The sequence below is a fragment of the Trachemys scripta genome, chromosome 12 (genome assembly GCF_013100865.1).
Source record: "Trachemys scripta elegans isolate TJP31775 chromosome 12, CAS_Tse_1.0, whole genome shotgun sequence".
Classification (NCBI taxonomy): domain Eukaryota; kingdom Metazoa; phylum Chordata; order Testudines; family Emydidae; genus Trachemys; species Trachemys scripta.
In genome coordinates, this window is record NC_048309.1 from 8,141,959 (window position 1) to 8,165,039 (window position 23,081).

Consider the following 23,081-nt stretch of genomic DNA (forward strand, 5'->3'; position numbering starts at 1 on the left):
TCAGAGCATTACGAAGCCACTCAGGGGAGCGGCGGGCACCGAGCCCCTCCCGGTGCAGTTGGCGCCGAGAGAGATCAGGTACTAACCCCTCGGGAGTGAGCCCCCTTTGCTCCTTCCCCGTCCCTGCAAGCGGAGCGCTGCGGGCAGAAGCGCTTTGGTGCCTTCTGGCCGATGCCTCTCAGGGGCTCCAGAGAAGGGGGGGAACAAGGCAGCCGCCGCTGCCGATTGGGCTGCGTGTGACTCTGCCCAAGAATCAGGCCCCGTTGGCAAGCTGGATCGGCCCCCGCCACCGGTATGGTGCGGACCGGTGCTGCCGCCTGAGTCGCTGAGCGGCGTGGTGCTGAAATGGACAGCAACCTGCAAGACTGGCCCCTCAACGCCTCGGCGGCTGGAGGCAAAGGAGCCGGCGACCAGCTGCTGGGCAGGTTCGGGGCCACGTGGACCATCACCTTGGCCGTGCTCATGGCTCTGCTGATCGTGGCCACCGTGGTTGGGAACGCGCTGGTCCTGCTGGCCTTCGTGGTGGACTCCAGCCTGCGGACCCAGAACAATTACTTCCTCCTCAACCTGGCCATCTCCGATTTCCTAGTAGGTAAAGTACCACGTCGGTTTCACTTTTCCCACCCAGCTTGGGGTTCCCGGGGCCAGCCGACTCCGGAACAGCAAGTCGGACACCGATTTCCCCGCTGGGCTGAAAGTTGGGTGTGTTTAAAAGGTAGCAGCAAAGATCCCCGTAGCTGGGCTTTATTTTAGGGGCTGCGATATCAGCCCCTCCAGAGAGAAATAGGGGACTGGGTCAAGTCATTGCCCTGTGGCTCAGGTCAAAATGGGCTTCCAGGCAATCTTTGCAAACGCGTGAGCTCCCGCTGTGCCCTTGCAAAGGGTTGTCACCCACAGCTAACCAGTTTCAAACATCAGAACAAATGTCACTGTAATAATGTGGGCAATATAAACCATGGGTTATTCCCCCTTTCTGAGTACTGGACTTCACATGGAAATTATCTACCACCGCAGCTTCTTTCCACAACGTACTCTAGATCCGGCTGTACGCACCGATCGCTAAGGCAGATACCTTTGACACGGCACACGTACAGTCTATTCTGGAAAGAAGATGCAGTTTGAAGTCCAGTTATTTACACCGTGTGGTGATGCCCAGTTAACATGGCAACACTGATATCAGGCCGGCCACCAGGGCATGCTACTCGGTGAGACGTGCATTGTTAAAAGGAAAACAAGAGTCCAAGGAGGAGATTTGTTCTGTTAGTTACGTCCGTGGGGGTGGACAGCAAAATGAGCACTACGGGAACTGAGCACTTTTTTCCTGTCTTGCAAGGGGTTATTTAGCGGTGATGCATGTGCAGTGGAAGTAACCGCGCAGACTTGTAGCTAGCAGATGCTTGGAGAACAAGTTGCATGCCTCACGAAAGGAGAAGGGCGCCCCGTCCCATTTCTCTTGCTAAGCCAGAGAGCCCGGTTTGGTGAAGCTGAAAGGAAAGGGCTGAGTTCAGATCAGCTCTGAATGCAGCCTTGACCAATCCCCTGAGCCAAAGATTAGTAGCTGCGACACGCATCTTCGTGGGAGGGGGATTAAGCAGGAGGAACGGTGTGGATTTCTTTATTGATGTTTAGCTCCGAATGGATAACGGTCCCAACTCCCCATAAGGATTATATGCCATCAAACCGGTGAGAGATTGCTTTAGCTTCTAGACACACACAGCCAGCCAGCCAGCCGGCCACCCACCACCCTTGACTTACACTTCGGAGACACAAGAACCGTTTTTTTTTGTCACAGTCACACTGATCAGCAAGGACATTATTAATGTATCACATGCAAAAATAGGAAGCCAGAGTTACTGAACTGTGCTTCTATGTGGTTCAGAATGTTAGACAAATTAGGTAGTGCCTCTGAACATCCCCTGGTTTAGAGCTAAGCTGCAAAGCCCAGGAAAACCTTGGTTCAGTCTTTCCCTGCTTCTTTGATACACAGATGAGCTCAGTGATTGTTTTCAAAATCGATTTGTATTTTTGACAGAACTATCAAGCCCTCACTTCTGGCATGTTGCTGGAGAATTTGGGCAAAATCATTGGAGGGTTTAGATATGTTAACTGTGATAAGGCAGTAAGTTGAGATTCAGCTTTCCCTGTGTGCCAAGTGCAGGGAGAGGGTACTCATCTTCCCCTCCCCTTCATTGAGGGAGCAGAGAAAACAGCAGCTCAGGTTGCAACCCGAGTATCTAGTTCTGCAAACACACATGCACTGGAGTCAACTAGCCACCCACGAAAATTCACTTGTGTAAGCTTTTGTAGGATCAGGCCTTCAGCTGAGAGCACTGTTGAGCCCCTCCAAAAGAACTGACCTGGGTCCTCCAGCAAAGAGGAGCTCCGGTCAACATACAAGCCAAGGAAGCTTTGATTTTTAAAGGAAGAGCTGGGAGGCTCTCTTTATGCATCGCCATGAGGCGGTAATGGGTAAAAAACCAAATTGTTACCTTGCTTTACAGCTTTCCTTTAAAACTCAGATTTCAAGCTTTTCCTGAGGCATTTGGGCACCCAACTCCCATTAATTTTCATAGGAGTCATGCAGCCAAAGCCCAGATCCTGAAAGGTATTTAGATGCCTATCTCCCACTGAAATCAATGGGAGCTAGGCACCAATGTCTTTGAGGATCCAGGCCCCAGATCCCTTAGGCCGCTTTGAAAATCACAGCCTGGATGTTCATGGGCCAGAATTCTCACCTCGTGGGCTCCTTTCTATCTTTGCAGCCTATGCTGCTGCTGATGTGTCATAAGATTAGCTTTTGAAGAGACTCTCACTGGGAAATCACTAACTGTGACCCAACAAATACCAGTCACAAGCTGGCCCATACACAACATGGCCATCCAAGGCCACTGAGCAGACTTGCAAATGACATCACATACACCAACAGTTATTCTCAGCTTTCATTTGAGTGAGTTACTTTTTTCAAGCACCTGCGCGTGGTGCAGAAGCCCTTTCAAATATAAACACCTCTCATTGCAGGTGCCTTTTGCATTCCCTTGTATGTGCCCTATGTGCTGACAGGAAGATGGGCCTTTGGGAAAAGCTTCTGCAAGCTCTGGCTGGTAATTGATTATCTGCTCTGCACCTCTTCAGTCTTCAACATTGTACTGATTAGCTATGACAGATTCCTCTCTGTGACAAGAGCGGTAAGTACTGACATGTCAGAGATGAGAAAAGCCTTCCCCCTCACTTTATTGTCTCGAGTCATCTGTGCTAAATAAAAGCTGTTTGATTCCTTGGGAAATTATGCATCTTTTAGTCTGGTGATGGGAAAGAAAAATTCCTGGGAAACATACAATTCACTTGCAAACCTTGACTTCAGGTGTGTGTTTTTTTAAACAATCAAATCCTTTGAGGTTCAGAACCCAGGAAGCAGATTGTCCCTCAAACGCTGACTCTGAAGGTGTTTGAGTGACAGCCAGTCAATCCAAGTGAGGTAAACAATTTATTACCAACTTGCAATGGTTATTTCCAGATTAAACAAACTGATTTCAGTGGGAGTTACAGTCAGTCTCACTCAGGAACTGGCTCACAGGTTGCAGTGGAATCTTGCAAGGTGCCAAATGTCCTAAATGCACAATTATTACAATGGGAATTGAGGGTACTCAGCACCTTATAGGAGGGGAACAGCAACTCACAGGCTAGAAGGGTTCCAAGTACAGTACAAAGCGACAAAGAGTCCTGTGACACCTTATAGACTAACAGATGTATTGGAGCATAAGCTTTCGTGGGTAGATGCATCTCATGCATCTGACAAAGTGGGTATTCACCCACGAAAGCTTATGCTCCAATACATCTGTTAGTCTATAAGGTGCCACAGGACTCTTTGTCGCTTTTTTCAGATCCAGACTAACATGGCTACCCCTCTGATACTTGACAAGTACAGTACAAAATATCTACAGAGGGGCCCAATGCATAAAGTTCAGCAATCCGGGGCCAAATTGCAACAAAGCTCACATGTATTGGACACAGGAGTTTGGCGTGGGCCCCTCTAACAATTTCAAAGTGCATTCAGGGAGAGCATAGGCACGTGGCTGGGGCACCAGACTAGACATTGAGGCTCCCTGGATTCTATTCTCAGCTCTACCACTGACTCAGGGTGCAGTCTTGGACAAATAATCTCTGTCTGCCTCATTTTACCCATCTATGAAATGGGGTTAAAAAGCAGATATCAAATTTGGGCTGAGCTATGGATCAAGAATGATTCATTGGCATAAAAGGTGAATATCTCCCTGAAATGTACTGACTCCGTTCAGGACTGTTCTAGGCCAATCATGAGCCAAGTTTGATTTGGAGTTACAGGACCTGCAGAGTCCTAGCTTTTCTCTGTGGGATTGTGATTTATCTAGTGATTGAGTCTGCTGTCTCCAGCACATGGATTTGAGACACTGCAGAGATATTGTATAGCAACTTTGCCAGAAATGTTACAGTTTGTAAAACAGTCTAAGCCAGTTAATGTATTTGGTCATATCTAAGAAAAGATTTTTCCCCTCCAGGTCACATACCGAGCTCAGCAAGGTAATACCAAGCAAGCAGTGCTGAAGATGGTAGCAGTGTGGGTCTTAGCTTTCCTGCTCTATGGACCTGCAATTATCAGCTGGGAATACGTAACAGGCCAGAGCATCATACCTGATGGGGAATGCTATGCTGAATTTTTCTACAACTGGTATTTTCTCATGACGGCCTCCACGCTGGAGTTTTTCACCCCCTTCATCAGTGTATTGTTTTTCAACTTGAGCATTTACCTGAACATTCAGAAACGCACCAAAATCCGCCTAGATATCTTCCACGAAGTACAGAACCAGTCGTTCATGGAGGAGCTGGAAATGAGTCCGGAAGGAAAGCTTTCTCTGAAATGCTGTAAGTGGGACCAGAAAGAGGCAGCCCAAACCCTAGACCTTCCCAAAATTGAAACACAACAAGCAGCTGCCAATGCCAGTCAGAGTGTGAAAGACTCACAGACATCAGACTCAAAGAGCTCCGGGCCCTATAGTGGGAAATCAAAGTCTTTCAACAAGAGGAGCTATAAACACTCAGCGTCTACAATGTCTTTAGAGAAACGGATGAAGATGGTCTCCCAGAGCATCACACAACGTTTCAGGCTCTCCAGAGACAAGAAGGTGGCAAAATCACTGGCAGTTATAGTGAGCATTTTTGGGCTTTGCTGGGCACCATACACCCTCCTCATGATCATCCGAGCTGCTTGCCATGGCCACTGCATCCCTGATTACTGGTATGAGACTTCCTTCTGGCTCCTGTGGATCAACTCTGCCGTTAACCCTGTCCTGTATCCCCTCTGCCACTACAGTTTTAGAAGAGCTTTCATTAAACTCCTGTGCCCCAAGAAGTTAAAGATCCAACCTCACAATTCCCTCCAACACTGCTGGAAGTGAGTCAATCCAGCCATGTATTTGAGGAGCTGTCTTATCGCTTTGTCTTATTTTGCAAAACCACAGTAGTTCATTTCCTGTGAAGAATGTGATGATAGCACTTTCGGGGGGCAAGGGCGTTCAGTATTAACTTCTCCTGCTCTCTCTGCAGGGACAAAAATGGGCTGAATGGACAGATGTGTTTTTAATCCCATGGCACCTATGTCTGTGTTCACCCCCCTACACACGCACAGAAGAGCTCTACTGCCACCTAGCCAACCAACATGGCATTGGTACTTATTATAAAAAAGAAGCCCAAAATGTAAATCTAATCTTGCCCACTGTAAGTAATATATAGTTTAACCCAGAGGTTCTCAAACTGTGGTCTGTGGACCACCAGTGGTCCACAAGTTCCGTTCAGGTGGCCCGCGGATAGTTCCCTCTAAGGTGGGTGCCTGGGCGGCTGCACACAAGAGAATGAAGGCCCACCCACCTAATGAGTGGAGCCGCATAGACGTGGCTCCACGCATTAGGTGCCTGGACCCTGGAGAAGATGCACATGTAAGGTGAGGTAGTGGCCTTGGTGGGGATAGGAGGTAGGTGGGAGAGGGCAATGGGGTGAGAAAAGGGGGTGGTGGTAATTTGGGATGTGCAAGGCTGCAGGGGCCAGAGAAAGCGACGACTTTCCCCAGGACCATGGCTGTAGCTGCTGGGGAGCGCTGGGGCTGCTGTGGTAGGGGAGAGACCCCCCTTCTTCCCAGCCCTAGCTCAGGGGCTGCGGCGGTGGGGGAGAAAGGGAGAGAACCCCCCACCTCCTTCCCAGCCTCAGCTCTGTGGCTGCTGTGGTAGAGGAGAGAGGGCACATCCATCGCATTAGAAAGGTAAAACTACTGATATGAAAATATGAGTTGTGTGCTTTTATTTGTAGAACAAAAAAGATAATTATTATTAAGTTTTTTTATATAGCGCTTTTCTCCAAAGCGCTTTACAATAGTTAGCTAATGATACAAACAACATTTGGAAAGCTCATTAAGTGGTCTGCCGAGACCCTCAGCAATTTTCAAGTGGAAAAAAAAAAGTTTGAGAACTACTGGTTTAACCCTTTACAAACCAGATATTAGCCATGAGGTTGAGGTTCTCTTCTCATAGCCAGTGTACTACACATGCATGGGAAGGAGCAAACATTTCAAACACCGCCCATGTATAATTATTTGTATTGTGATAGCGCCTTGGGAACCGTATCACAGACCAGGACCCCACAGTGCTGGGCATTGTATACACACACACACACACACACACACACACACACACACACACACACACAAGACCTTCTCTATCCCAAAGAATTTACAATCTAAGTCTCAGACAAGACAAAACAGATGTGGGGAGCACAAGGAAGCAATGAGACAATATTAGCATGAAAAGCAGTGACCACAGCACTCCAGCTGCCTATTGTAAATAAAAAGTATGTTTCACTCTTAGAATGGTTAACGGACAAAATTAGCTCCACTAAAGTTCACATGAACAGAACAAACTACATTCATGCATCAGTTCACTATTGCCCTGTTAGTCTTGAATGATTCTTGCTGAAAAACTGATAGAATTTCCCCACCTACAGCTATGATTGACTTCGTGGGCCTGGAGCCTCTCTGCTCTGAGCCCTCCGGCATCCACTGCTCCTTCAAATCCCGCCATAAATCTCACCTCTATAGGAAATCCTTCCTCTCTTTTTCTCCCCCTATACCCACCACTCCTGAAGTGCTGTCCTGTGTCTGTCTTTTCTTATGTAGACTAAGCTATTTGGCTATATCACATGTCTGTTTGCAAAGCACCATGTTGATTTACAGGTGCATTCTATAATAACCATCATAATAGATTTGCATAACAGTAATGAGAAATACAGCAAGACCCCAGATTGTTATGGGATTGGGGGACTCAGATCAGACTGGTGGGAACTGGGCAGTACCTCTATACTTCATTGAACTATAGCACGAGTCAGCTACTAACTTCTTCACACTCACAGCCCCCAGTGTGAGCAGACACTGTTGGGTGAGGCCCAGTGAATGGCCTAAGGGTACGTCTATACTTACCCGCTGGTTCGGTGGCAAGCAATCGATCTTCTGGGATTGATTTATCGCGTCTTGTCTAGACGCGATAAATCGATCCCATAAGTACTCGCCGTCGACGCCGGTAATCCTGCTCCGCGAGAGGAGTAGGCGGAGTCGACTGGAGAGCCTGCCTGCTGCGTGTGGACCCGTGGTAAGTACCTTTAAGTTCAAACTAAGATACTGCGACTTCAGCTACGTTATTCACGTAGCTAAAGTTGCGTATCTTAGTTCGAACTGGGGGCTTAGTGTGGACCAGCCCTAAGCCTCTTCTCCAAGATTTTAGAAATACTTTTTGGAATTTATAGAGTGGCAACCCCGGAATAAGGGAGTTTCATGGCTGTCCATTTCAGTAAGTCCCAGCCTGCAGCCCCCTGCCAGGATCACCCATCACCCACCTGAACAGAAATCCTGGCTCAGCTGATGCAAGGAACAAATGTAAGCATTGAAGAACTTTTTTTGCGGTTTTGTGGTTCAGTGGATAGAGCACTAGTTTCAAGAAACCTGGAGAAATCTATCCCCAGCCTGGTGCATGACCTTCACCAAGTCACTTTACCTCTGCTTTCCCATCCTATCTGTTGTCATTCTTCCCTGTTTAGATGGTAATATTTTTGGGGATAGGGATTGTCTCTTACTATATGTTTGTACAGTACCTCCTGATCCCAGGCAGGGCCTCTTGGTACTATCATAATAGAAATACATAATTATTAATTACCACAGCAAGAGCTCAGGTTTAACAGGTCTGTAGAAAGGAACTAGAGTTCAGGACCCTGGAAACTACATTTGCAAATAGGAACCCAAAATGTTGAAAAGTAGCCCTAAAAAAACCCTAACATTGTGATTCCTAATGACACTTAGCTGCTGTGAAGATAACTGTGTTTCTTGGCCTTTGCTAGGAATAAAAGAAATGATATAATCCAATCATTCCAGTGACATTTGTTGATTAGATAAATAGTGCCATTTCAAGTGAATTTTTATTGATGATGTTCTGTTTTGTGTCTACGGTATTTGGATCTGTAATAGTCTTGGTTAAGTGACTATTACATACTTGTTTAAAATGTATCTTTCAATCAACATAACAAGTGTATTAAGACCTGTGAGGTTGTGTATTGTGAAGTCTACTTGTAGCTTTCCTTGTGCTGCAGAGAAACTCAATAAAAGTTATTTTTATATAAAGTGTGCTGAATGCTCTATAGAAAACAAGGTGTTAGTAAAAAGTACAGAACATGTTTGAAAAGCAATGAGTACGCAGTGATCTGCATGGGGAGACAAGCCCAGCTGTATCATAGGAGAGACAGCTCCTGAAACAGCCGGATTTCTTTTGCCATATATTAACAGGAATTGGAGAGCACATAAGGTCCATTGAGTGAGCACACTGTACATTTCTTTTTGAAGTCCAGCTGTTTTACAGCACTAGTTTCATGAAATCATGGTCTGAAAAGATTGCATTAACATTAGCTCCCTGGGTCAAATCAAAAACTGCACTGGTCTCCTTAGAGTGGAGAGAAAGTATCCGTGTGAACAAAGTTACTAGCCTGCAGCTGTGATTACCTTATCCATGATATTTTAGAAGCTCTGTTATAACTTAAGGGAGAAAAAGGGGTGTTGGTTTTTTTTTGTTTATACTTCATGGTATCTAAAGATTGCCTAGATTTTCCCTCACTTCCTTCTCCTGCCTCCCAAAAAATAGTTTTTGTTTTCTTCTTTTTTAATCTTAGAAATATTGGGAGTGTCATGTCTGATCTACCCTGGCTTTGCTGGACTCATTGGGGTTCTCTGCTGCAGAACACAAGATCTCACCTCAGAAAGGATGTCCTTTTCTCCCTGCCCTCACTGTAGCAATTTAGTACATTTGCATTTTCATGTGACTAGGTGGTAGAGTGAAATTCACAAGCATCTTGTTCTCAGTGGGAATTCCAGAGGAAGAATCATGAATATATGGTGCCTGCTCACAAGAATCAGACATAACAACGGCATGTCACACAGCCTCCAGACAAGTGTCAGACAAGTGACTGGAAGCCTTCTGCTCAGAAGGCAGCAATGGGACCCAGTGCAGGACAGAAAAGCTCAGTAGGGGGCGCTGCTGTTGATCCATTTGAAAAATAACGTGCATTCGGTGGCAAAAGCAGCAAAGGGTCAAGACCTGATGTATAGCCTTCTCTCCAGTGTGACACACATGACATAGCTAAGGTTGTTCAGAAAGAAAGAATGGGCTATAGGCAGCCCTGAATGGCACGAGAAAGCAAAGTATCCTCACCCATGGTGTGGTGATGGTCTCCAATATTGAAATGTTCAGCATAGGAATGACAGCCAGGACAACTGCTTCCTTTCCTTGGGCTGTCTCCTACCTGACTGCTATCTTTTTAACCACGCTGCTCCTCCTTCTGATCCAGAAGATGACGACGATGCTGACAACGAGGCTGAGCTAGTTCCTTACGATGATAGGCAGGGTCAAATCCAGTGGAGAATCTAAAACACTGAGAAAGAATCTCTGATTATGGATCCTTCAGCCCCAGTCCGGAGTTTAGAAACCTGGACTTTTTGGACTGACTAATATGTCAGACCAAGTGACAATTAAAATATTGCTAAACTGGTTATAAAACAGAATTCATAGGCCCTCACTTCAGCTGGCCTCCACTCAAACAAAAGATGACACTTTCCAAGAAGCTTCAGCCAGGATCCTAAAATAGTGCCTACAGCTTTTGGGCCTACATCCCCATATTCACCAACACAAAAGGGCATTTTCTTGCACAAGTGGGATAAATAGCCATTGGATGGCCTGATTTCTTCACACAAACCCCCATTCCCAAGTGCAAATGTATGTTTCCTGCGTGCAAACTATTGTGCACCAAAATGGACAAGTTAGAGGCTATTTATGAAAGCTTGGTCCATGCATTTACTAATAAATAGCTTTTGCCAATGACATCTAACTCAAAACAGCCATCAGTTATGTAATTTAACAAAACCTAACACAAGTGTAGTGCAAGACATCCCAGGTAGCACTCCTCACTGTCACACCAGCAGGCCTTTAACGACTTCTACATTCAGGAGTGGGTTTGTGAAGCAAGCGTAAGCTGAGCAACATTTTTATTGGCATAGATGTTTCATCACCCAGATCTTTAAACAGCGAGGAAAACTAGGACAAAGGATATACAAACAAGCTGTCTCATCTGCTTGTGGTCAATGGATAAATCTCCTGCAAATTAATTAGATGCATGAGATTACTTCCCCCACTGTATTTCTATTATTGCTAAATGAGTAAATATAGAACAGAACAGAATCAGGGAACACTGAATAGAATGCTCCCTGGTCTTTTCATCCTGCATAGCCTCTGAGCCTGAATAAGAGCTGTGGGATCAATGGGACTTTGCCTGAACCAGTGTGGGAGGATTGGGCTCGCTCTCTATTTAAAAAACTAAAGAGCCTAGAGAGATTTTTCCTGCGCCATATTCCCAGACACATTAAAAGGTTATTAAGCAAGATCCAGGGCATAGCAACAGAGACCATAAATAGGTCACTTAAGGATTTTTCTTCTGTAAAGTGCCCCTTCCTGGGGGTTTGAATTTATTGAGCTTCTATTGAATCAAATAAAAAGCATTAGTGTTCTGAATCCCAGAGCCATTCAGTTACCTACTGCCCCTGACAAACGAAGCAACGAGTCAGGTAAATAGAAGCTAAGTTTGTACTTAGGGTAGGAATAAATGGTCAGTTTTCAATGTGCAGAGAGGTAAATAGTGGCACCCCTCAAGGATCTGTACTGGGACCTGTGCTGTTCAACATATTCATAAATTATCTGGAAAAGGGGGTGAACAATGAGGTGGCCAAATTTGCAGATCATACGAAATTACTCAGAATAGTGAAGTCCACAGCTGACTGCAAAGAGTTACAAAGGGATTGCACTAAACTGGGCAACAGATGAAATTCAGTGTTGATAAGTGCAAAGTAATGCACTTGGAAAAATAATCCCAACTACACATACAAAATGATGGGGTCTAAATCAGCTGTTACCACTCCAGAAAAAAATCTTGGCATCATCATGGATAGTTCTCTAAAAACATTTGCTCAATGTACAGCGGCAGTCAAAAAATGTTAGGAACCATTAGGAAAGAGATAGATACTAAAACAGAAAATATCATAATGCCACTATATAAATCCATGGTACGGCGATGCCTTGAATACTGCATGCAGTTCTGGTCACGCCAACTTCAAAAACATATATTAGAATGGGTGCAGAGAAAGGCAACAAAAAATAAATAAGGGTATGGAACAGCTTCCACATAAGGAGAGATTAAAAAGACGGGGACTATTCTGCAAAGAGATGACTAAGGGGGTTATGACGGAGGTCTGTAAAATCAAGAATGATGTGGACATGGGCAGCACGTGAACCAGTGGTTTGGGGTGGCTAGCCCCTGGCCCCACCCCCACCAGAGCCCCACTCCAACCCCCCCCAGCACCCAGCCCTGGAGCGGGCGGGAGGCGTGGCCCCCAGAGCGCTGAGTGGGTGCTCCTGATTGAGCCCCAGAGCAATTCAGGAACAGGGGAAGATAGGCATTTGGCCACCTAAGTCACACGCAGGGCCTGATCCAGTAGGTGTGCTCAGAGGCTGCCTACTGGCTTGGACTCCTCAGGCAAGTGCACACAAAACAGCCTTGGGGGAGAGGTGCCATTTCTCAACTGAGTGCCCTACCACTTGGCTATAGAGCAACTAACTCTTTCGCCAGCTCAGTTAATATTTAAATTATTTAATTAAAGTGGAACAACTTCAATAGAAGACATTGAGGAAGCTCCACATCAGAATATTCCATAGCCCAATGGTTAAGCACTCATCTGAGAGGTGTCCAATCCCTGTTCAACTTGCTTCTGCCCTGCAGGAAGAGAGGGGATTTGAACCAGAGGTCTCCTATATCACGGGTGAATACACCATACAGTAGGCTAAAGGTTATAAGGAAGGTCCCTCCACTCCCTGGTTGTTTTATTTTGGGCCTGGAATGTGTCTTAGGGTTTTGGCTGCCTATCCTCCCATTTTATGGATTGCAAGCAAAGATAGGTGCCTTCCTGCAGCCTGGTCTACACTAGAATATTAGGTTAGCATAACTACGTCGCTCAGAGGTGTAAAAAATCCATCCCCCTGAGCAGCATATTTAAGCCAACCTAAGTTGACAGTGGGGGAGATCACGGACGTTCTCGTCCTAGAGCAGTTCTTACAGGGCCTCCCCGGGAATATAAAGGTGTGGGTGAGGAGGCTCCAACTGAATACGGTTGAGGCAGCTGTAAAATTTGCGGAGGAGTACACGGAGGCGGACTTCCCCAGGAAGGAGGGACGGTCGAGCAGGGACATGGAGACCGGGAAAAGGCCCAGAGAAATGCTGCTGGGGAAGGGCCCGGAGAACAAACGGGAGGACACCAAAGGGGCTCCCCCAGGGTCCTGACCGATGTTCTGTTGGCAGTGTGCAGGGCCGGCTCCAGGCACCAGCACAGGAAGCAGGTGCTTGGGCGGCCAACGGGAAGGGGCAGCACGTCCGGGTCTTCGGCGGCAATTCGGTGTCGGGTCCCTCAGTCCCTCTCCAAGGGAAGGACTGGCCACCGAATTGCTACCGAAGAATGTGTGGATGACCGGGACACAAGAAGGGGGACTGCCCGCACATACTACAGAGAATTCCTTCCTGGGTGCTGGCTGGTGAGTCTTGCCCACATGTTCAGGATTTAACTGATTGCCATATTTGGGGTCAGGAAGGAATTTTTCTCCAGGGCAGATTGGCAGAGGCCCTGGAGGTTTTTTGCCTTCCTCTGCAGCGTGGGGCACGGGTCACTTGCTGGAGGAATCTCTGCACCTTGAGGTCTTTTAACCACAATTTGAGGACTTCAATAACTCGGACATAGGTTAGGAGTTTGTTAGAGGAGTGGGTGGGTGAGATTTTGTGGCCTGCGTTGTGCAGGAAGTCAGACTAGATAATTATAATGGTCCCTTCTGACCTTAAAGTCTATGAGTCTACATGGATTGCGGGTGGGCGGAGTTTTGTGGCAGGGCAAACGCTGGAGGGCAGGGAAAGGGACAGAAATTGTCCACCATTCCAGTGATGGTGGAGAGGAAACCCCAGCAAGGCCTGGTGGACTCGGCTTCAGCCTGCTCTCTGGTACAAAGGAACCTGGTAAGGCCACACTGATGGATTACCAGTGCGAAGATGGACCTAGAATGTGTCCACAAGGATAGGAGGCAAAACCCTGACACCCAGCTGCCCTTTGAAGTTCAGGGCAGGTTTAAGTGGCAACGGGTCTGGATAGTAAAGGGCCTGCCTTATCCCGTGGTAGTGGGTACGGACTGGGACCCCTCCCCAGGAGGGAAGGTGGGCAGAGGGAGAAAGCCCACGACAGGGAAAAGGGAAGATTCCCCAAAGAGGGGGTTAGAGACCCCCGAGCAGAAAACCCCTAGACAACAGAGCCCAAGAAGGGAGAGGGAAGCTATGAACAAAATGTCCACCCCAGGGTCCTTGACTGGAAAACAAGACCGGGTGGAGGCCTTGTTGGATGAGCTTGATGGACAGGAAACCCTGAGTGTCCAGGAGGGGGCTGGGACCAACCCTGAAACCTTCATGGAAAGGAAGGGGGGGGGAACAGGGGAACACCCAAGGGGCTGTGAATGGTGCAAGGACCCATGGGTCACAGCGGAGCTGTGGGGCCATCCACCCCCCACACAATGTCATTTCTGTAGGCGGGGGATGAAGGAAACCCACACGGAAAACCCTGGGATTGATCCAAAAGAGAGGAAAGGACTCCCCCATAGAGCCCACTTCGGAAGAGGATGTGGAGGGGTGAACCTGGTGGTTCGAGAACCGGGGGAGATGTGTGACAGAGTGCTGGGCAAAGGGTTGCAGATTCAGCCCTTTGTCATGCCTGCTCCTTATTAGGGGAACCAATTAGAGTGGACTGGAGATAACCTGGCCCTAATTGGGGAGGCGGAGACAGCTGCTACCTAATTAGCCTGGGGCTGCATAAAAGCCTGAGGGGAAGGCAGCCAGGGAAGAGCAGGAGGAAAGGAAAAAGACAGGGAACTGAAGCAGGGAGAGGTATCTCTCCTCTCCCCTCTGCCAGCAGACGGTGAAGGGTTCCTTGTACGTGGTGAAACGGCGGTGGGAACAAGCCTGAGAATAAAGTGCACCAGTGGTTACAAAACCCAGGGTCTCTGAGTGACTTTGTGAACCTAGCAAAGGGGGTCTGCTACACCGTCCCATCAGAATAGGCAGTGTTTACACTGAAGCACTGCAATGGCTCAGCAGTGCTGTTGTAGTGTTCTGTGTGTAGACAAGTCCTGAGGCTCTGAACTCAGAAAGGTTGGGGCTTCAGACACATGCTTTTGGTCAGCATCTCTCATTGGCTAGTTTAGGCAGCTCCTTGCCTAGTATGCTGGTATTTGTGGATGGCATTCCCAGGCACCTATCCTCCCCATTCATTGGAGAGGGAGTCTAGGTGCTTAACTAAGTCTTTGAGGATCACAGTTTTGTTCCTGTGATTTTCTAGCCACCTAAAAGTTAGACACCACAGCATTGCAACACCAAAGTTCCTTGTGGATCCCACCCTAGGTGGGCTCATTTGGTCCTTGGACATACCATGGAGGGTGGGAGAGGCTCTGAATGGAAGCCTCTGGGGAGGTTGAGAATGGCCTGGAGCACATGTTCCCCTGTTCTCCATTTTTACAGCTGCCAGGATGAGTCGTCTCTCTGAAGTGATCCTGTCTGCGTTAGCTGAGTGTTAAATAAAGTTGTGGCCAGCTGGCCAGAAATTCCAGCTATCTGTCTGCATGCTCCTGCTCTATGCCATTCACAAGGACAAGTGAAGTAAACATAAGGAAATGCTGCTTCACATCATCTGTTGTCAGCCTTTGGAATTCACTGCCACAAGATGTCATATACTGTAAATGGAGTTTGAAATGGCTATGATCAGTAATAATTGTAGTTATGCTGGCTAATAGGTCCAGTAAAATATGCTTCAGGGTGTGAGCTGATCACCAGGAAACCATGTCCCCATTAACATACAGAATTGCACAATTAGGCAGGTATATTATAGATTCATAGATTCTAGGACTGGAAGGGACCTCGAGAGGTCATTGAGTCCAGTCCCCTGCCCGCATGGTAGGACCAAATACTGTCTAGACCATCCCTGATAGACATTTATCTAACCTACTCTTAAATATCTCCAGAGATGGAGATTCCACAACTTTCCTAGGCAATTTATTCCAGTGTGTAACCACCCTGACAGTTAGGAACTTTTTCCTAATGTCCAACCTAGACCTCCCTTGCTGCAGTTTAAGCCCATTGCTTCTTGTTCTATCCTTTGAGGCTAAGGTGAACAAGTTTTCTCCCTTTATAATGTATGGGAAGAGGTTTTTGCATCAGGTTTTGATCATTGCCAGTGGCAAGGTCTCAGACTAGATGGTCTGATCCAGTAAAGCAAACTCTTCTAATGATTCTCCCATCCATCAAGTTGCAGCCTATAAGTTACCTTGTCCTAGCGAATGTAAGCTTGATCCATCTGCTTCACCTTAGCCAAACCTTCACACTGCATGTAGCCCAGGAAAGTGTGTATCTGCAGGGGAGAATCTCTCAGGAGCACATCTGTTGGAAGGATAAACGTACAAATGGATTCAAATTGTAATGCACTAACCCTCTGCTTCCTGGTCCCCCTTGTGAGAGCACCAACCAAAAATATGATTAGTTAGCACAACTTGTCTGTGTGACTAGTTCCTGCTGGTTCATTGTGGTACCAGGATGGAGGGTGTTTAAAGAAAACTAAAGCCCTGAAACACCCTCCCAAGTAGTCATTCAATCCTGTATCCTAGTGCATAAAAGGAAACATTTTGAAACAATTTTGCTTGCAATCTCCTATAAACCACAGGTATCATTCCTCCTTCCTCCACACTCATGGCAAGTGGGTTAGGGTCATTTCCAAATAAGCATTGTTGGGGAGATGGCCTTTATTTTTATTCATCCATAATAAAATGAAGAGTGAAGACCAGGGACATGAGGTAAAGGAATCCTATAGCTACATTTAAAGAGAAGAATGCAGAGATGCTGCCTTCCTCGTATAGATGGAGGCAACATTTTAATTTTTCATGAGCATGTGAAACTTGGTCCCAAATCTAATATAAATTCTCAAATCCAATATGAGAAAAGTATCAATTCTTTCCAAAGTAGTTTCCAGGGAAACATGATTTGCAGAACTTTTGGCATGCTGCAGCTTACATGCACCCCGCTGGGATATGAGCAAAAAAGATTGACAGTGTGTGTGTGTGGAAATAAACCTGACTTGTATCATTTAATACAATCATGCCACATTATAAGAAATTAGAAGTTTTAACATATTAAATGCAAAAAGCAGACAAGCGAGTCCATTGGGGTGAGCCCACCATCCCTGATCTGTACAGGAGATGGCATCAAGGCCCAACTTTTGAATCTTATTCCAAACATCCCAAAGACTGGCGTGTTCTAATCCAGGGGTTTGGTTCACTTGTCATACAGAAAGGGCCTTTGTCATCTGGAGCTGGGTTTGGATTTTGAGTACCCCAAGGTTCAGGGCAACAAACCTGTAGATAGTAAAGGAAGAATTCCTGAAGAGATCAGATCTCAGCTTCTGCATAATGATGCAACACACATGGAATGTTCTAGGGGCTCAGTCAAGCACATCAGGAGAGGAATGAGCTTGAAAAAAAAAACAACCACTGTTTAATATTTTGTGGTGTTTGTTTACTCAAAAATTATCTCTCCCCAATTAAGCTTTTAAACACATGCTTAAGTACATCCCTATTCAACAAGGCATGTGAGCAGGTGCTTAAAGCCAAGCACTTGCTTATGCACATTATGCATTGGTACCCTCAATTCAGCAAAGAAAATCCTCACCTATTTTGAATGAGGGGATTAAAAAAAATAACGTCTTGTTCATAGGTGTAGACCAGAATTTATAATCATGCTATTTAGAACATGAAAACTAACCTCTCCCCCGCCAAATAGAACGTGCATAAAATACAAAAGCAGGTACTGCAATCTAAAAGATAAACAGAATCATGTTTTGAATTGGTCTGACTCTTGCATGCCTAATTGGCAGTTGGATGCCTAATTTATACTTGCAGTGAGCTGCTGGCATGTGCAATCACAGAAAATGAACACACAATTCATATAATAGTTATGGAGGGTGGAGTGTACACAGCCAGTGTTAATTCCCCCTCTGTCCCATCTCCCCCACATGTACACACACGTAACGCCAATAGACTTCTTCCCAAGAAATTCTGAAATGAATGTTCCTCATACTGAAATGTTGTGTTAAAACCAACTAAGGCTGGAGCTAGGCCTCCAGGAGCACCCTTTACAACAATGTGAGAGAAAGGAAATTTTAGTTAGCACCTAGGGAAAATTCTCTCTTGCAGAAAATGCCATAAGCTCTTTACAGGGCTGGCTCTAGGTTTTTGCCGCCCCAAGCAAAAAATGTTTTGGCTGCCCCCCACCCCAGCCCTGGCCTCTCACCCCCCCACCAGTGCCCTTCCACACCCGCACCCCCTGCCTCCCCAGCCCTGGGCTCTCTCTTCCTCGCCCCCACACCTCCTGCCGCTCCAGCCCTGGGCTCCTCCCCACCAGTGCTGACTCTGCCCGCTCCCCACTTGCCTCCAGCCAGTCTGGCGCTGGCAGGGTCGGGGTAAGCAGCAGGGCTCCCAGGCTGCACCTCAGCCCAGGGTCCCTCCAGCCAGGGCTTCCGCCTCCTGGACCAGCTGGGACCCAGGAGGGCAGAGCCAGGGGACCACCCGGCAGACGGCTGAGGAGCCGGGGTAGGGTAGCCCCAGAGGGAGCGGAGCCTCGGAGAGCAGGACGCAGGCCCCGCACGGCAGCGCCCTGGGCCCCACTTGGGCCCCATTGCTGCTGCTGCTCCCGGCCGCCCTGCTGCAGTCCCTGGGTGGCTCAGGCCACTTCACCCAGCCCTGGCTGTGGCGCTGGGGGGCGGCCACCCTGCGGCACCTGCAGGTGGCTCCATGTGCCCCGCAGGGCGGCCCCCAGCCCAAGTGTCCCCCGCTCAGAGCCTGCCCGGCCCAGCCACAAGGTGCGGGCACTGCTCCCCCACGGCACGAACCGCAGCGGCCCCAGGGCGCCCCTCGTGCACGACGGGCTACTGCTGCCACAGACGGCTCTAGGCTTTTGCCACCCAAAACAAAAAAGATGGCCGGAATGCTGCCCCGAAAATATGCCGCCCCAAGCACGTGCTTGGTTTGCTGCTGCTGCCTAAAGCCAGCCCTGGCTCTTTAATAATAAATATTTGTTTTTAAGGATTTGTCAGAAAGATCCACACACAGTAAACAAGGAATTTAATTCATCTACTTAGCAAGCTGGAAGGAGTGAATGAACTCTGCTGAGATTTTACCCTGTAATTCCTGGTCATTTAGGTGTTTTATAGCTACTGCTCAGATCTAAGCCACCTCCTCTGGCATCTGAGCTGACTGGGAGGAGGAGGACAGGTCAGGTTGGATAATCTAGTATTAATTTTCAACCAGAACAGTTCTTGCTTCAGGCTGGGAAGAAAAATACTTTGGGGGGGAAAAAAATACAGCCCTAAACTTTGCCTTTCAGGAAAAACTCCTTTTTTAACAGCATTTCACAGTTCTGAGGTCACTTCTGATTGAATTACAGTGGCGAAGGTTGAAAAGTGTTTTCAGTCAATGATAGACTGTGTGGGGAATGTGCTTACACTGCTTCCTGCCTGCAACGCAAGCTAATGAACTGCAGAAATAAAGGAAAAACAGCTCTTCATGCCTGTATCTGAGGTCAAACTCGAGCCCTGGTTTTCATACCAAACAAGTGTCATGAGAGACACAGCTGTGCTTGAAGCTTCCTTCAAAGTGGCCGATGACTAATGCAAAAATGCCCTCAAGGGTTACTTACCATTATGCTGGATTTTAGTGTTTAGAAGATACACGTCTGTCTGAGACTGACTGGCAGAAAACACTGAGTGATAGGAACCAAGGAGCCTTCTGCATATACCATACCCGATCGGAGGAAATAAAATAATAATTACTTATAGGCAGTAAAGCATATTCATCAATTAGTCTAATAGAATTTTAGGGGCTGACCCTCAACCTTCATTCATGCAAGTAGCTCTTGCAAACACGATTCATCCTACTGTCTTCTGCAGATTTACTCATATGAACAGGGTACAAAAATGGTCTCAGGATTACACCCTGGCACTTTATACACACCAGCTAACCTTTGTCACCCACTTGTGAAAAGGGTATTCCCATTTCTATTTTATACAGGGGGAAACTGAGGCCCAGAGGGCCTGTTTTTCAAAAACATGTAAGAGGAGTTGCCATGAGGGCATGCATAAACCAGATATTTGAGCAAGCACACAGCCTGCTAGCTAAACAACTATTTTCATGCAGAAGTAGCCAGGTTGTGCAGCCAATGTTGGCAAACACACAGACATTTCTGTGACCATGAAATGTGCACATGCATTTTTTCAAAGAATCAGGCCCTAAATGAATTACCCAAGAGAAGTAGTAGCAATCCCTTTCTCTAACTACAAACACTACAGGATGTAAAAGCCACAGTAATGAGATCTCAGTCTGATCCTTTCACAGAGCAGTGTCTGCATATTAACAAGCTATCAAACAACATTTTTAAAACACAGTTACTTTCCCCCTCCCCATAGTGCTGGAACGCTTCCTCCCTAATCACTGATAATGAGATGTCTCTGCTCACAGAGAGAGGAGCTTTGCCCCTGCAGCCCCTCTTTAATACCCTTCTCTAGTCATGATTCCTTACTTGTGCTTTTTCCTAACCTGGGGTTACATAAATTGCTCCATTATTCCAAATATATCACTGAGGCTTATTAGCTCAAGCAGGAGGCAGCAGAAAGGGCAACAAATGAGAAAGCTTTTGTTGAAAAACACCTGTCTGGGATCATTAATGAGACTTGCGAAGCAGGATGTTCTTTGAAATCAGGAAGATGTGATTATATTTTGATTTGTCAGGATGCCGAATGGTTCTCTTCCTTGTTTGCAAATGAACATTGGTTTTACATCACAGAACTAGGATGGCAGGATGCTAGATTAGAGTCAACTTGTCATTTCTCAGTGATTCTCAGGCTGAAGCTGGCAAACCCAAATGTTTTTTTTTAAATCTAGGCTGGATCCTGCAGCCTTTACTCTGCTCACTTCAATGGGTTTTTCCCCAGGTAAAGAACTGAGTATGGATTGCAGGACTTGTCCTTTAAATGTTAACACATGGCGTATCCCAAGGATACTAAGATCCACTCAGTTTACTGCATGCAGCTCCTTTTTTACTTTAGTATTTGCATTCAGGGTCGGCTCCAGGGTTTTTGCCGCCCCAAGTGCCATCGCGATCGGCGGCAGCTCCACTGCGCCGCTTTCTTCTTTGGCAGCAGGTCCTTCCCTCCAAGAGGGACCAGCTGCCGAATTGCCGAAGAGCCCGACTTGCAGCCCCTTCCCCTTGGCCACCCCAAGCACCTGCTTGCTGAGCTGGTTCCTAATGCAAACAGGGCCGGCTCCAGGCTAGTGCCTAGAGGCCCCACCAGAGCTTGGGACCCCATTGTGCTAAAGACTGTACATACACTATACATAGTAAGAGACCGTCCCAGCTACAAAGATCTTCCCATCTCAATAGACAAGACAGACAAAGGGTAGACAAAAAGTAGTAGTATTCCCACTTAAAGATGGGGAGTGGAGGCATAGAACAATTCAATGATTTGCCCAAGGTCACAAAGGAAGACTACAGTAGAGCTGGGGAAAAGTCCCAAGTCCCAATCCACCATAAACCCATCCTTTCTCTCAAAATTTCAGAGAAGACTTTATGGGCAGTAAGGAGCCCAAGTTTGCCATTGGATTAAATCTCCCTTTTTCCTCTATGCAGTTATACAGCAAATTTATCCACCATCCTCATTCTCAGTGGCTGCATTTCAGTACCGAATTAAGTGAATACTGTATGTGAAGAAGCTTTTAGGGATCCTCCAAGATGAAAATCTAAAATATATCATCATTAATCCTTTGTATTGTGATATCATATTGAAACTATCATTCCACAGTTGGCTTCAAACAAAGTCTTCTGCTGTCAATGGGAGGGACATGTACATACTTGTCCCTTAAATGTTGTTTTAATTGAAAGCTCCTTGGGGCAGGGACTGCCTATTTGTTTGGTGTTTGTACTGTGCCTAGCACAACGTGGTCTTGCTCCATCTCTGGTTCTCCTAAGAACTATGGTAATACAAATATATTATAATATAATCAATAATAATAATAATAATAATAATAATACAGGGATTGAGGGTAGAGGTCCTAAATCCAACTGGAATATACTTGGGAGTTTCTCTTCCTGCTGCAAAATAAGGAATTCACATTGTCCATTAGATCAGCACCACTTTTATTGCCATAGTTCAGGGTACATCAGTAGTTCCATTGTGGCCTTTTGTTCTCAGGAATTTATGGGCATACTATATGGCTTTTGCTCTGTAATTTACAAGCCACTTCCAAGGTCTGAGTCTAACAGGGAATTAATATTTTAATCCAATTTATGAATAAATATTGTAGGTTTGGCTCTGTATATCCACATTTGTGCAGGTGGGCGGAAATAGGATATTATTTTTGTTGCTGGTTGTTTTGCATTTGTAAAATTTTGGAACCTGCTTCAGGTTAAAAATGTGCCAAGTAGTAGTAAAGGCTGTAGTATTAAGAGAGAAACAAATCACATCTGGAAAAACTCATCTGAAGTTAATCGTACTTTGGAAGTATATAGCACTATTCACCCACGTGTCTTGAAGTGCTTTTCTGAGGTTGATAAGAATTACTACTCCGGTTTGTAGGTGGGGTAATTGAAGCATAAAGAGCTGAAGAGATCTGCTCAGGATCACACAGTAAATCAGCAGCAATCAGGCATAGAAGCCAGAGGCACTCATACTAGAGCTGCCCCTCATTAAGGTTTTAAATTACCTGCTGTGCAAATGTGGTTAGGAGAAAATTTTCATCTGTAGACAGAATGGGGCAACCACACAAATGCACGGACAAGCCTTTGCATTCACTAAGCTGCAATTACATTTTTTTAATTTGTGGAATTAGACACTCAACAATCCCTGAGCATATTGCAATAATGTACAATCATACACCAAAGATAACAGGAAGTGAGATCTGGACAGGTAAATGTGGTCCATGTGTGTACAAACAATGCACAGGCCCCCATTATATGCATGAACATCCCCCCCCCTTGGCTCATGAAATGGGTACCTCTTTTGCAAGTACACATCTGGATCCCTCACCTGGATATTTGGCCTTATTTTAAACACATCTCATTTGGATTTTTAATAGACTGTGGACTAATTTTTTAGTGTGATGCCGGAGGATTTAGCAACGTGAATCCCAATGAACAAAATGAAAGGTTTTTATTCAGTGATATTTATACTCAAGATATCCCACAGCCTTTCCCAAAACAAGCAGCTCTCTACTAGAAGAGAAGCGGCTGTTCTGGTAAACACTTTAGCCATTAAGAGTTAAGTAACAGCTCATACCCAGCATTGGCTACTGGAACTT

General features: G+C 46.3%; 1 protein-coding gene across 1 annotated transcript; it reads left to right on the forward strand.

Moving 5' to 3' along the window:
- Positions 1-345: 345 nt before the first annotated feature.
- Positions 346-5,824, forward strand: HRH3 (histamine receptor H3). The gene is made up of 3 exons (XM_034787543.1): positions 346-592; positions 3,019-3,185; positions 4,536-5,824. Exons 1-3 carry the CDS (start codon positions 346-348, stop codon positions 5,430-5,432), a joined length of 1,311 nt encoding a protein of 436 aa, XP_034643434.1. The 3' UTR covers positions 5,433-5,824.
- The last annotated feature ends 17,257 nt before the right edge of the window (positions 5,825-23,081 follow it).